This window comes from Malaclemys terrapin, chromosome 1 (genome assembly GCF_027887155.1).
Source record: "Malaclemys terrapin pileata isolate rMalTer1 chromosome 1, rMalTer1.hap1, whole genome shotgun sequence".
In the NCBI taxonomy this organism is placed as follows: Eukaryota; Metazoa; Chordata; order Testudines; family Emydidae; genus Malaclemys; species Malaclemys terrapin.
In genome coordinates, this window is record NC_071505.1 from 309,968,918 (window position 1) to 309,984,951 (window position 16,034).

Below are 16,034 nucleotides of genomic sequence, written 5' to 3' on the forward strand. Positions count from 1 at the left end.
ATTTTTAAACCTAACTCCTGATTTGTTCTCTCTGTAAAAGATGTCTATCAGAGCTTTTTCTCTCTCATGCCAGAAGAGAGCTACATGGGTCTCACAGTCAGGGACAAACTTTCATTTTAAGCCTATGAGTGAGGAAGTCATAAAGAGACCCCTAAGGTGGGTTTTAAGTGGGAATAATATTAATACTTAGTTCTTACGTAGGCTTTGTGTAGGCTTCTTAGGATGTAAAAATATGGAGCAACTGAAAAGACCACTGGCGTCAAAAAGCCTCTGCCCTCTTTCAGTTTATCCCAATTCCATTCTCCTGCTCTTTCACCATATCTTCTTATTTGCCCACTTTCAGAAACATATCTGGATATTCTTGGAACTCAATTTGCATTCCTCATATAAGTGAGTCCATATCTTTTCTACAGTTTGCAAATACAGGGCCATATTACCTGCTCCCAGAGAAATCATCTATGAGATGGGGACTAAAGGGGCAGGAACCTCCAAGAGATTCTTGTGGTAGTATCCTGAGGGGCCCCTCATCAGTGGGAGGAGAATAGGAGTGATAGAGTTGGCAAAGGGTCTTGGCCCTCAACGCCACATATTTTAGAGATCCTGGAACCCTACTGCATCAGCAGAGGCAGGAACCATTTGCCTAGCTGGCCACCCTTTCATAATGCTCTGCTGGACCCCTCGCCAATGGCAGCACACAGTACAGATACATGAATAATAAAAAAAAAAGAGGGGACAATAACTTACCTGCTTCATGGAGCTGTGAAGTAATAAAACCTGCTACCATTTACATCTGTGCAACCCTTGTTCAGTTGAGTTCTTACTTCTTGTTAGTAGAGTTGGGGGAATGTTACAAAATACTGAGTTGAATTTGTGAACATTTGTTCAAATTCATCCATCCCATCCAACCATATTTGTGAGCTGTTTTGTTAACTTTTTTTAAACGTGAATTTTTGTTTGTTTGCTCAAACTTTCAAGAAATGACAGTTCCATGTGTGAATATCTGTAGTTGTATGTAAACATCTGATATCTTCCTCTCCTCCTTGTTTATAAAGTTTCAGTCATCCACTTAGAGAGCAGAAACAATACCAAGTGACCAGTCACATACCACGATTAATGAATAGTTGAAGATGCAGTCAAAGGGAACCGTTGGTGAGCCACCCATATCTATCTCTCTAGTTTCTTATATGCCCTCTGACTCCATAGCTTGTACCAGGAATGTTTATAAAGTATACACAGTAAGATGTATTTCACTCTCTTTTCCTTCCAGTCACAGTCATGGACTTTGTTTATTTTGTTTTAACCTTTTTCTCTTAATAAAGGAAGAGAGAAAATGTATATGTTGAAATATGTTAAGGTAACCTGTTTATTGAACTATTAGGAATAATGAATGCAAATTGGAACTTGTTCATGGATAATTCATGAACAGAAAAAAAAGAGTTAAATTCGTTGGGTAAATAGTCAGAAGAAAGAACTTAATAGCTGAATGGAAAGAATGAAAGATGCTGTAACAGAGTCAAATCTTGGTCCTAGTGAAGTCAGTAATAAAATTCTTATTGACTTCACTGGGACCAGAATTTAGCCCTAAGTATGGTCATGTTCTTCTTCTTTAATAATTCTGTATGAAATATAAATTTAAGGCAATTTAAAACAGTTTAGGTTTGCTCATTTAAGAAGTCCAGAATAAAGTCTTCTAAATACCAGGGACCAGATGGTGTAAACTATTTGAGCTCAATTTAAATCAACAGAGATGTGAGGGTTTACACCAGGATCTGGCCCTAGGAGAATAGGTTTGAACTCCCATTCTTATTTCATTGCAGTGGTCTCTAGGGGTAAGCATATTGCATGCCTCTTTTACATTCATACTGTTAAACAAAGCCATCATGTGCTAAAGTCAGCCTGAATTATTAAGACCTGGGTCCAAATTTTCCACAAGCCCTGCTTTGCTGTACAGATGGTTACATCAATTGGTTGCCCCCATGCCACCTTAAATGTGGTGCTGTATGTTCTTGTGTTGCATTTTATTTGCTTACATAACATCTTTGCTCCAAGGTGCTCAGCAAAGATGACAGAGACAGTGCAAAACATAGCAATAATTGACCGCAAAAATAAACAAGTCAACAGTGGATGGATGGGCCTGTCTGTCTAGGCATCTAATACCATGCTTGTCATAATCATGGTATCTGAGCCTTCACTGTGGCATCTGTGTGTCTGTGAGAACAAAATATTGTGTGGAAGAGAGGAAATAGGAGCATTACAAAGTGGAAGAGAGAGAGATTTTGAAATGGGCTTTAGAATGACAAAGAAAGTCAGAAAACGGGAGCATTTCTACTGTGCAAGATGTGCAGTGGTATAAAATGATGCTGTGTGTGTATAGTGGGATGAAATGTGCTATGTGCATTATTAGTATTGATTATTATTATCAGTCTTGGGGCAGTGCAGTGCTGCACTGTGAGAGCTGAGCCTGAATTTCAGCATCCAAAATGCCATTGCGGAATGTGTAAATAGCACACACTGTTTTCATCCAAAATAAACCTTGCACTGCACACATGATAGTGAAGAGCAGCAGCACGAAATGGGTTAAGTTATATAAGCCCTTTTAGGGAGGGGTGAGGAGCAAACTCTATTGGTGTTGCTGTTGCAGCTCAGGTTGATTTAGAATGGATGACAGTGGCCTGGCGCAGGCCCATGACTGAGGAAAGCTGCTTATCCCTCTCTGGGTTGCCATGGAGATGAGCAGGAGGCAGCAGTGGCAGAGAGGCTGTCAGTGAGGGAAATCAGTATCAGGCATCTGTGGGGGTCTGCAGGAGGGGAAGGAGGCAGGATCAGGGACACGGCAGGCAGCAGACATGGACTTGCATTGCGATTGTGCCGAGACTCCGGCAGTCGAGCCACCATCCGGGAAGATTAATAAAACTGCTTTCAAATTATTTAAGAGGAGGAAATCTGGGGGCACCATGCCCAGCATATTTGGGGTGAAAAACAAAGGCGGGGATGGGAAAGGCTCGAGTAAAGCTGGGATGGTGAGGAGCAAGACTCACGATGGATTAGCTGATGTTGTGCTGGAAAGCAGCAAGAAGGAAGAATCGAGCCTCGGAGGTGGCGGTGGTGTTGATCAGCTGAACAGGGATATAAACACCAGGACTGTAGCCGGCCTCAATGTTTCATCAAACAGCTCCGTGGCTAAGTCACACAGTTTCTTCTCTCTGTTGAAGAAGAATGGGAAATCAGAAAATGGCAAGGGAGAGAATGCAGATCAGAGGGCGGGCAGCAGACAAAAGAAAGGATTGAAAGGGATCTTCAGCAGTATGCGATGGCATAAAAAGGATAAAAATGGCAAGGAGGAAAGGGGGGAAACATCAGAAATTCAATCCAGCCTTATTATGTCAGGTTCTCTGACTGCCAGCTTGGAATGCATCAAAGAAGAGGCACCAAAACCTTTGTCTGAGCCTCAATATGCCACAGAAGAAATTAACATTGAATTGTCTAGTGATAAACACAGTGGAGATGTGCACGCCACGGCAGAGGAGCCTGAAGTTAGAGATGCTGGGGAAATGCAGAACAACAAAAGCATACAAGGAGAGGATCCTGCTGCCGCTGGAAACCAACATGAGGAGAACCGCCCTGAGCTGCCAGATCCGTGTGTGGAAGAGGTTGGGACTGCGAAGGATACGGCTATAACAGGTGACATTCCAATAAAGACTATTCCCCTTGTTGAACCTGAATGTCTTAGTGGTCAAGAGATGGCAGCAGCCCCTGACCCTTCCTCTATTGATCCACCCTCAGAGCAATCGATAGATCGTATTTGTTTGATGTTTGCTGACGTGACTTCACTGAAAAGCTTTGACTCTCTTACAGGCTGTGGAGATATTATTGCAGACCAGGAGGATGAAGTGGGCAGCAGCAGTGGCGGCTGTGAGAAGAGCACCCCAGGGGCCAGCAAGCCAGGCACTTCTAAAAAGAACCCAAACATGGTGGCCTACCAGGGAGGAGGAGAGGAGATGGCAAGCCCAGACCAAGTGGATGACACCTACCTTCAGGAGTTCTGGGATATGTTATCACAAACAGAGGAGCAAGTCCAAGAGACCCAGGGAGGAGAAGGAGGAGGGACAAAACCACCTGAGATTAAAAAAGAGACCAAGTGTGTTGAGGGGGCACAGGATGGTTCAATGGTGAAACGCATTGGTCTCAACCAGATTCCGATTCATCTCAACCACAAAGAGGATCAGAAGAACAGGGAATATGAGCAGCCAGAGGGCATCCCAAACAGTGATGAGGGCTACTGGGATTCCACTACTCCTGGTCCTGAGGAAGATAGCAGCAATAGTGTCCAGAAAGAGAGCATCCCCAGGGACAGCTACAGTGGTGATGCCCTCTATGATCTTTATGCTGATACAGATGAAAACATCACAGGGGTGCCTTCTGATGAAGAAGTCACCTGTGTATCACGATCCAAACCTGTGTCTCCAGTAACAACCACATGCTCACTTAAAACACCTGCAGGTTCAGTCAAGGACTCCAAGATACCTATCAGCATTAAACATCTTACATCGCTTCCCACCAGCCACGGAACAGATGCCAGTAACAGCCATCACATTGCACACCATCACCCAACCAAAAGTGAGATTCCCAGAACAAAAATCCCTGTTTCTAAAGTACTTGTACGCCGGGTCAGTAATAGGGGTTTAGCGGGAACGATGATTAAAGCCACCACATTCCAGGACAATGCCAAAAAGTAGTTGAACAAGATCTGGAGACAAAGATGGACAGTGAGTTAGAGGTGGGAAAGTCTTTATAGGAAAACACTAATAAAAATGTTTGCAGCACCTAAAGAAAGGCACCTAAAAGGGCCCCATAAGTGTATTCTGGGGGCCAGCACTTCTGAATCTCTTCTTGATATACAGTATATAAAAATACAAAAATAGTCAAATTCTTTTCAAGCACTTTGAAAAATTTGTATCTTTTTTCTGAAGCACTAAACACTTAGGAGGTCACTTTTACATGCCTTTGTGGAAGCTGGACTTTGATTATGAACGTAAAATGAGCATCTCCCCTAATGCAAATTAGTGCCATGAGTTCTTCAGGGGGACAGAAATACAGAAAGAGATGAACAACAGGAATTCTCCAATACAGTTAGCTTTTACTGGTTTTTTGTTTTTGCTTAAATTGTAAAATGATGTCTGCTCTACAATTATGTGGAAAAATGCCAAGAAAAAACAAACAACCCAACAGGTAATTATTTACCTGATGTACATACAGCAGTGCTGGTCAGCAGCAAACTCAACTTATTTGTGTCCAGTAGCTAATTAATGAGTTAGGTGGATTTCTATAACTAGAACAGATATTTTTGTTTGTTTGTCTGTTTTGTTTTGGATCTGTTACAATATAAATGGATAACAGAGACATCTGGCAAAGTTCAGATGTTTACTTCAATATTTGTCTGATGCATAAAAATCAGGTTCAGGGAATCATTTTACTAAAAGCCAATATATACACAACTTTCACATTTATACAATAAATTACTCTTCATGTGTAGATAGAGGCATATTTTAACAGTTTTACTCAATGCTACAATTTTTTTATATAAAAATGTCTGTCTGTATTATCTAGAGTTTAAGCAAAAGTTAGTTTTTATAGCTAGATAATTTTACAATTCTAAAATTATGGAACTTCTTTTAAGTACCGTACCTTAAACTAGAGCAAAACTCTGTTTTATATGGGCTCTTGCTTCCCCAGAATAACAAGTTTATTATGCTAATTTTATTAGAGTGACACATTCATCGTGCCAGAGCCAAGGTTCTGACAGCATTGCCATTGCAAACCTCTATTTTCAGGGGTTTATACAACTTACACTGTGCTCAAACCTGGCTGAGAAGAAACCTAGGATAGAGACACATTTTTAAATTATTATTTTTTAAAATATATAAAATGAGTTTTGGCTGTTTAAAGAAAGTTTTGGACTTTCAGTTTCAGTCTTAATAACTTCCAAGTGATTTTACTTTAAGAAAGAAAAGAGACATGGTAGGTTAGTGATCCAGGAAATAGCCAGACAACCTGGGTGCTATGAAAAAATTGTTAATGGCTGAGATGTTTTTTGAAAAGTGGCTACTGTACATGGGCATTGACAACATTTCAAAGAAATTTCATAGGGATTTTATGATGTGCCTAAAGACATATTTTCATGATATTCTGAAACAGCTCCAAAGGTCATTAAAGTCTAATGGGTAAATACTATGCATTTGCAAAATATTTTAAAATCTGTATTTAGTCAACAGACTGCAAGTGATATGAAGGTGATGTTTCAATGAATCTGGAAATACACATTTTTAAAAAAAATTATAAAAATATTACAAAGAGAATCCTAAATTTATGTAAGTGAATCTTACGTGACAGTTTGCTTTATCTTCTCCTTTTAATAAAAAAGAAAATTAGATATACAAAATATAAATTTAAAGAATATTAAGGTTGTAACTTGAACTGTGAAAAGCTAGGAAATACAGTTTTAAGAGCCCAGTTGTTCCTCCATTTACATGCAGCTCCCATTGGTATCACTGGGTGTTGCCCATTTAGCTAATAAGGGTAAAATTGAGATCTAGCTTTGAAATGGTCACTTTACTTAATACTAATTTGCGTAACCTCAATGGTGGGTGGCCAGGAGGAAAAGTTATCCTTTCCATTCAATTTCCTGGCTTTATTGGTTTGTGTCACAACCTCAATATATTTCAAAGAAGTTTATTTTTTATGTAATTTCTTCATAATATATATCTGTATGGCTGTAGCCACATCCACTCACACACACAAGTTGTACATATGCATGGATAATCATACATATACTGTACAGGCACACAAATGAACATGCACACTCGTACATACACACTCTCATGCAAACACTACCAGGCATGTACATTCCTATGCACAGACTGAGGGGACATACAGTAAATCTATCTCAAAACTTGTTGGCGATTATTTTCTTTGCCTGAGAAAGGGATTTGCATTTGACCTGACTCTGCTTGTATTTTTAGAAGCTAAAGTTCTCAAAAGGATGAATGTACAGAACATGGAATTTTAATCCTAGCCATAAAACTAACAGTCATTGTGTTCCCCCCGCCCCCATCTGACTGTAAGGATCATGTTGTTCTTTGCATGATGATTATACAGAAAATTCATGTTTGCCCATTTTGTTTTAAGGACAAATTGTACAGAAGGATTGTATAGGGACCTGAAAGTTGAGATGGAGAGAGGATGTTGTGAGCTTGTGACATACTTTAAAGTGAGAAGAGTAGATAGTAGCAGCTGTACATCATTTAAAACACTAGGAGAAATGATCTACCACCTATACAGTACTTGTTTGTGGCAATTTTTCTTCATATGCATTTTGTTTGCATTGTGGCCTGTATATAGCAAGAAACAGTAGAATAATTTTAGATTAGTCCCCTCACACTTATAAGTAACAACAACCACCATTAAAATATTTTGCCTTTCCTTCATTTTCTCTCTTTTCATTTCCATCCTTTTTTTACTCCTCTTGCTGCGTGCTGGCTGGCAAATACAATCTAAACAGCTACTCTCTGGCAAGGAGGTCTGAAGCTTTCACGTGGGAAGAGTGCTCAGGGTGGGAGGGGTACCTGCCTAGCCTCTTTTTTCCTACAGAGACTAGGTACTAATCACTTTCTCAAGCTTTATGCCCTATACCTAATGTAAGTAGGTTTTGCAAACCTGTTAATGATTCATGTGACTGCTTGCGATGTACAAAGGACAATCATATCCTTAAAAGGAGAGTGGGAAAGTAACGTGTAGTAGGTTATCAGTATTATTGTACCATAACAACACAGTGGCATTGATTCACGATTGAGAGCAGCGATTGTGTGGGAGTAAAGAAACTTATACACAAGTTAACACTTAAATTAGCTCTGAATTTTTATTCACAACATTCAAAACCAATTATGTTTTTTATTTCAAAAATTAATAATCTGAAATGTAGTAGTTACCAGGACTTATTTTATTATAATAGAAATATATTTGTATGTTATAACTTCACACAAGGCTTAAAACAAAGCACTAAAAGGCAGTTTAAAAGGCTTTCTTTAAATGTACATTTAATTCCTTGTAAGGGACACTGATATGCTTAATGATTGAAAAATTGATGACTTGCTGGATTTAATGGGTTGAAACATAAAGAGGTAATAGTCTTGGAGGCATTCTGTAGTGATTTGCATTCTAATTTATGACATTATTGTGTTTAAGCAAATGTTTTCATGGCCTTGTTAAATATCAAGGTAGAAATGATCTTCCAGGTCCCAAAGATGCCATTCTTCTACATTGTCATGTTTTTTATTCCTTAAAGAACACTTTGTTTAGAATTGTGCTTGGGATGATGCTGTATAAGTATGACCCTGTACATAACACATAAAGAGGTTAATACACCACATCTTAGCATTTATATACTCTTTGCACTTTCAGGTCACTACTGGTAAATTTTATATGTCCCTAGGATATTTCTATATATTGCATAACATTTTATAGTTACCTATGGTATCTTCAGTGGTATGTGTTTCTTTCCTAAATATCAGAGGATCTTCTTTTAGTAGCATGATATGCTGTCTTTTGTGGACTCATTTTGTCACAATAGAAGTAAAGTTTGCTGTGCTATAGACGTGGTCTGCAACTGAGACATTGACAGTAATAGGATTTGAACACATGCAACAAATTTAAGAGAAGACTACACACCTACTAATAAGGTGAATCCATGTTCACTGTTACTCCATATATCATCATCATCTTCTTCATCCCCTAGAACATCCATGCCACCATTTAGGATTATTGAGGACCGAATTTGAAGAATTCTGTATGTAAACATATCCTATGGAAATGCATTCCCTGATTATTTTTTAATGAATCTCACTAAATTATTTATCTAGGCTAAAATAATATTGCGCCAAAGTCTTCAAAAAATGTCTGAATGAGATGGCATTTTCAGGAAAGTGCTTAAAGTATAGATGAGCCAAATTACCAAGCTTTTGCTTAGCAAAGCAAAACTCTAGTTGGTTCTAAAATTTATGGTACTGCCAGAGCTTGCTCCTCAACGGGAGCCATTGATTTTGCTATCTGGCTTCACTCTGAAGCTTTTTTGCCTGCTGTAATAGACTGCTTTTTGAAAAGGCTTTCCATTGTGTTAATGGTATGAAGGAGACAGTTCACTGCAACAATAACCACTTATAAGACAAATGGTTATCTAACAGCAAACAGTATAGGATTTTAAGCAAGGTGGCCTGGGAATTTATTTTCATGGCCATTGATATGAAATGCTACTGCTTCTTCTCAATTCTTGGAAAAACAAAGTGATACCAGCTGAAGGATGCTGCAGAACTAAGTCTTGGCACAGATTATACATGACAGTTGCTGCAATTTTTCTTATAATTGTTCATTCCGCTGACATAACCCATTTGCCCATGCAGAATAGTACAACAGTTAGTAAGTGCTCCCTAAATGTGCACTTCCTTTCTGTTTAAAGGTGAACATTTTAAGATCATACAGCTAACCATGCAATCGTCTATATTGGTGTGTTAATATTTCCTCTCATCTAAATGCAAAACACATCTTTTCATTGTTTTTCCATCTTGACAAACAGCCACTCCAGGGCTTGACCCCAATGCTCAGCATGTCCAAATTTCAGCTAATGCAATCATTGCCATCCTGAATTTAACTTGTGATGGCAGATGTGGGACCAGATCCATTCAAGTGCAGTAAATCCTGTGTGCGCTCTGTTGCGTCACTGCCCGTGTTTTGTAATCTGTTAACCAGTATGTTTTTCCTTTTAACTCTAATTGCAGTTTCAGTAAAATCTGTTTTTAGCAAAAACAAGATGTTGGTTTTGGTTTGTAAGGACCCACACAGATTTTTATTACTTCAGGCTATGCTATGTTAAAATGATCACCATTTCAGCATCAAACCATTTCAACTGGTTTTTCTATGCAGAATATAATGTGCCCATAAAAGAAAATTGGTTGTATCTGCTTTGAATTAAATCTGACCTTAGAATGAAGGAGCTACAAGTCTGATACCATTTCTCCGCTAATGGCAGTAAATGCAAAGGCCCAGATAATCCCTGCCCACGGGACACCGTGCAGGAGGGAGGAAATCACAGTAGGGTGACCAGACAGCAAGTGTGAAAAATCGGGACTAGAGGTGGGGGGTAATAGGAGACTATATAAGAAAAAGATCCAAAAATCAGGACTGTCCCTATAAAATCAGGACATCTGGTCACCCTAAATCATAGTGAGGATTTACTTGTGGAGGATGCCTTCTCCTCCCCACCCCCAAATGATCTGATCACAAGGGAGAGGCATGTCCCTTGTGGAAGAGGTTGTGGGGCTCACTCTCAAAATGGGCAGATCTTGGGGGATCCATGAGAGGCCACGAACATCTGCCCAGATGCTCTGTGAACCAGCTCTGGCCCCATGGAGGGCCCCCTTCCCTCCCCAGTATCTTAGCTTTTCTTCCCTTGGTTACTCTTGGGACTCACACATTTTCTTTTCTGTTTAATTTCTGTGGGAGAGGAGGCTGGATGATGTGCATCTCCTATGCCCTTGTCCTGCCCACTCCTCCCTCAGTCTATTCCACCACTTTCCAGGTGGTCTGGAGCTGGGGGACATGATGCAGCAGTTGTGGCTGAACTTCCCTTCCTTGTGAAAGAAAAGAGCGCCTCACGTGGAAGTTTCCCTCCGTGTGTGGATTGAGGAGGATGAGTTGGCTCATTGTACTGGCACTACAATTAGTGACAATATATTCACCCAAACTATGAGCCAAATCCTGCTCTCCTTGTTCATGGAAGTATAATAGATCTACTGAAGTCAGTGTTAACAGTAGTATATTTTTAGCTGTCTTGTAAAGGGAATGGAACTATTTGGGTCAGTAAGGTGAGCAGGATGTGACACTTTCATTTAACATGTAGCTTTAGCACGTCTACTTCCACAGATCCAGCACTGCTCAAAGACTTTCTCCTGCATTTCAACCCTCATTTTAAAAAATTGTATTAAAACAATGGGGCTATATCAGTGACTTCAGTGTGGTCTTCTGCTTAAAAGTGGATGGAACAATATGGCCCAAGAGTTGCAGAAGTGAAGTTGCTATGTACATACATGTAAAAGGTCATAGATACATCAAATCAAAATTATAATGCAGCTGACAAACTCAGGTATATGACATTGTTCTGGCATTGCAGTGTAAACAGTTTCACTCTCCTTTTCAAGAGGAATAGTGAAATTAGACTCTCAGTTAAACCAGTGTAAAATCAGAGTAACTCCAGTGATCTGGGCCAGACTACAGTACCCTTGCTCCCACTAAATAACACCTCATTCCACAAGTAGTCTCACTGGAGTCAATGAAACAGTTTGTGGAGTTATGGTGCTACTCAGTATGAGTAAAGGTATCAGAATCTGGCACTCTAGATCTGCGCTGTTGTATCTATCAGCAGGATCTTACTCAAAAGCTCTGCTAGTCTCGAAGCTTCCAGCTTTCTTAAACTATGGAATACAAGTTATACTGCTGATGACAAAAAAGCCTTCCCCTCCCCCCCCCCGAGAAAGTACAGCTATAATGCTAGAAAAATATTTTTGATTATACATTAAAAAGGAAATCAACAAATTGGTGGGAAGAAAAATAAATCTAATAACATTGTAATAATATGGGATGGTGTTAATCTTTCATCACATCCAGTCTTGATTTATATATCAGTAGTGGGACTCGGGAAAAAGTGGGTGAGAGTATTCAGCACTGCATCTGACACTGAAAAGTTGTTTCTTACGTGCTGAATAGGATAGATTTAACTGTTATAAAATGCTGTGTTTTTTTTTAAACGAGAGATGTTATACCTGACTTCATTTTTAACTGCAGGTTTTCCCATTAGTATTTGTGTTGAGCCATCTGCAGTGAAATAACATATGGCCTGTTCAAGATGATGAGCAAGAAAAACCAGAACTCCACATTTCATGTAATTGATCAGTTTTCTGAGTATCTGGTAAACTCAAATTCACTAACTTTGTCTGAGCAGAGACAGTAAAAGCTTAGAAGCTTTCTAGGTGGTATTTTTATAGACTGTTAAGACACCCACTTCCACTTAAACAAACTTTGAAAAATACATCTACTGTTAAAGAACTTATTTAAAATATAACAAATAGCAATAGGTGGGTTTTTCCCCGACAGTTAAATGGGATAGATTAATCAATGTTTATATTTTTAATCTTGTAAATATTTATTTTGGGTACTCTGTATATGTGTTGGCACTGATTCTGGTGTTTGCTTATGTACCATTGTGAATGTTGGTGGTTTTGGTAGTCACCCTTCTAACGAATGTAAGGAATTCTGACTAACTGCACTTTCCTTCTTTCATTCAAAAACCTTAACGTGAAAAATATATCCACTGCCATGTTATATGTCATGATTAATGCAATTAATAAATTCAGTTGTTACTTTTCATTATTGTTGTCCCAATTAATGATAGCAGTGACATATTTAGTGAATTGAAAAATACTATGCTTTTGAAACAAGACATGGGTAGTCCCCAAGATGACACACTCATGATAAAAATATTTATTTTTAATGTATAAATGCCTTTACGTATGTTACTAAACACAACTTGGATTGATGAAACTAACTTTTCAAAAAAATTGCTTAAAACTTGAAAAAAAAATTAAAAAGCAAATTAATTTTTGGCCACTTGTTCTGTTGGTTTAATTCCCCTCCCCCCCTTTACTCCACTTGGATGATGAAAGTAGATTAGGCAGTTTCATTTTTATTTCAAGTCAATTTCAATTCCTGGTTCTCTGGTTTTAGCATTATACCACAGCATGTGAGTTGCAAATGGTATGTGGAAATGCAGGCCAAAAATAATGTCCACTGATATCTTTAAAACATTCTCATAAAATATTATGATTATTAATAATATTTGTGGTAGGCAAAGCTGGGCAGAACTTTTTCAATGAATTGTTTTTTCCAAAAAATGCATGTTTTGGGGACTGAAAACTATTTGTCAGTTTGGATTGACTTTGCTGAATTTGGTTGAAATTTTTTTCTAAAGAGTCAAAATGTTCAGTTTGACTTTTTCATTTTGAAAATTTTGTTCTGAAAAAGTGAAAAGGTTTTGTTTTAAATTTTCAATTTGAGACAGTGTTTTGATTTCAAATTTGACCAGTTTAAAAAAAAAAAAAAAAAAGGTGAAAGACACTAGAAACAGCCAAATCAAAATGGAAAAACTTGGAAAAAAAATTAATTTCAAGTCAACTTAAAAAGTTTGATTCAAAACTAGATTTTTTTTGTAGAGTTTTTCGATTTGGTGAAAAATAAAAAAAAGTTTCAGTTCAAATTTGAACCAGATTTCTATTTTTATTTTTATTTTTCAGTTCAGCCTCCATTATTCATTCAGCTCTAGCTGTAGGTTTCTTCTCCCAAACTTAAATTCCAGACTGGCCTAGTACTCCTTTAAAGTGGCACCTTATCTTCATTTACTCAATAAACGAGTAGTCTCTGTTTTAGAAAGAGCTACCTATTCTTCAATATTTGAAAAATAGAATTGGGATCAATTTATTTTTGCATCAATAATGTAAACTGATTTTTTAATAGTCACATCAGATCTCCTTTTTACTGGTTAAACAGCATTTTCCTTACATACCTCAAGTACCACTGAACTTGCTTGCTTGTTCATTGAAATATTGACCTGACTAGAATAAGAACCTGAACAGACTCTTTCCTGAAGTTTTCAGTGAGTGTATTAACAAATCACAGGATAATTAGAAAATAATAAAACCCATCAGGATAAATAGCCTGCTGTGATACATAGATTCATAGACTCCAAGGCCAGAAGGGAACATTGTGATTATCTAGTCAGATCTCCTGTATAACACAGGCTATAGTATTTCCACCAAATAATTCTTAAAGCAGATCTTTTAGAAAAATAACCAATCCTGATTTTAAAATGGTAAGCTGACCCTTGGTAAGCTGTTCCAATGGATAATTACTCTCACTGTTAAAGAATTATGCCTCTTTCCAGTTGGAATTTGTCTAGTTTCAACTTCCAGCCCCTGGATTGTGTTAAAACTTTCTCCGATAGATTGAAGAGCCCATTATTAAATATTTGTTCGCCTTATAGGTACTCATTGACTGTAATCAAGTCACCCCATAACCTTTTATTTGGTAAGCTAAATGGATCAAGCTCTTTGAGTCTATCACTATAAGGCAGGTTGTCTAATTCTTTAATCAGTCTCATGGCTCTTCTCTGAACCCCCTCCAATTTATAAATGTCCTTCTTGAACTGTGGACACTAGAGCTGGACACAGTATTCTGGCAGCAGCCACACCAGTGCCAAATTCAGAGGTAAAATAACCTCTCTGCTCCTACTTGAGAGTCCCCTGTTTATGCATCCAAGGATCGTGTATGCCCTTTTAGCCACATTGTTGCATGGGGAGCTCATGTTCACCTGATTAACCATCACCTAATGATTTTCAATTCATACTAAGACCTTCTTCTTGCACAACAAGTATGTGAAGAGTTGCATATAAAAGGCTCAGTGTAAAAATGATGAGCAGAACAGGAAGTGCAAGGTAACCTGATCCTGCATTCATGAGAGTGCTGCTCCCCTATTGGATAGCGGTAATAAGGCCTAAGAGATGAATGTGTAGCTAAGCTCCTTATCTGTGCAATGGGCTCATATTCATGCCCATGCCTCCTCACCTACCCATTTCTCACATACGCCACATCCTTTCTTTTTGTCCTGCGCACTTGGGAGAAAAAGAATGGGAAAATAGATTACCTGAGACTTACTGCTGCTCAGTGCAGATGACTGCCTGGTGGTTACCTTACTTGTGCCTATGCATAGCCGCCACTCTCTTTTGCTCCGGAGTAGGGCAACCTTGCTTCATGAAGACTTCAGCTGAATGACTCTCAGACACACTGTTGATGGAGCATTTAACATGTTCAGTAAAACAGATTAAATACCCGGGGGACCAGTTGTGAATGAATCTGTGGGGAAGAAGTAGCAATAGGACCAGGAATCCTGGATGGAGAGTAAATTCTAAAGTAATAAGGCTGAGTGTTTATCGTTGAGCTAATAGTTCCCTTCCACTTTAAAATAAATTAAGAAAACCCCAAACCAAAGCACCTCTAAGATTCTGGTGGATCACGATACTGGAAAATGGAACCCCAAGGTACCTGCAGGTGGGGAAGATGGCTTAAAAGTGCGAATGTGACCCTTTCCGAAGTATCTGTGGAGCTGATTGCTGCATCCATTCTGCAAACGTGGCAGGTAAATGACAGAAGAGAACATTTTCAGCCCTTAATAAACCCTTGCTGGATCTCAGAGCCTGGGCTCTGGCCCAAGTGGGAAGATCTACACTGCTATTTTTAGCCCCGTAGCACGAGCGCCGCAAGGCTGAGTCAGTTGACCTCTGCTCTGAGACCCATTGCTGTTTTGTTTTGGTTTTGTTTTGGATTTTTTGCAGTGTAGCTGTACCCTTAGTGAGCAAGATGGAAGCGTAGCGTGGGAGGAGTGGGTGATTCTTTTGTTCTGTGCTTGTTAGACTAGTGAGTGCTATTTGACAGGGCCTCGCTGAGGGAAGGGAGGCCTGGTGGAGTAGTATTGCTGGGGGAGGGGAAACAGAGGCTGAGCCACCGCTGCGCTGTGCAATAGGAGGTATAGGGAGGAGATGCACTGACTGAGATAATGTGTGTGCAGTGCTTTGGTTATTTAGGTGTGTATTTTTGACAGCTCTGGGAATGGCTGTGTTTGAAAAGATATACCTAATGATGGAACGCTAAAGGGAAAATTGTAAATAAAGTGAGACAAGTGCGAGGAGGAAAAGGGGAGCTGCAGTGATGCAAGGTCCCCATAGCTAGTCCGTAGCATAACAAGTATTACTTCTATTACTAAATGTTTTACACTTGGCTAGAGCCTTTTGTCCTGAAGGATCTCAGAGCACTTCACAAACTCCACCTATACAGCACTACTCAATGCAAACGCGTGGGAGGTGGAGGGTTAGTAACCAGCT

The 16,034-nt window shown here is 39.0% G+C and overlaps 1 protein-coding gene across 1 annotated transcript; it reads left to right on the plus strand.

Moving 5' to 3' along the window:
• Nucleotides 1-2,815: 2,815 nt before the first annotated feature.
• AMER2 (APC membrane recruitment protein 2) lies at nucleotides 2,816-12,471 on the plus strand. The gene is made up of 2 exons (XM_054015417.1): nucleotides 2,816-3,681; nucleotides 3,856-12,471. The coding sequence occupies exons 1-2, from the start codon at nucleotides 2,847-2,849 to the stop codon at nucleotides 4,734-4,736; spliced, it is 1,716 nt and encodes a 571-aa protein (XP_053871392.1). The 5' UTR covers nucleotides 2,816-2,846; the 3' UTR covers nucleotides 4,737-12,471.
• The last annotated feature ends 3,563 nt before the right edge of the window (nucleotides 12,472-16,034 follow it).

Coding starts and splice junctions, on each gene's coding strand:
- AMER2 (XM_054015417.1), top strand. CDS start 2,847: ATGGACTTGCATTGCGATTGTGCCGAGACTCCGGCAGTCGAGCCACCA. Junction 3,682..3,855: donor GAAGGATACGGCTATAACAG/GTGACATTCCAA, acceptor ACTCTCTTACAG/GCTGTGGAGATATTATTGCA.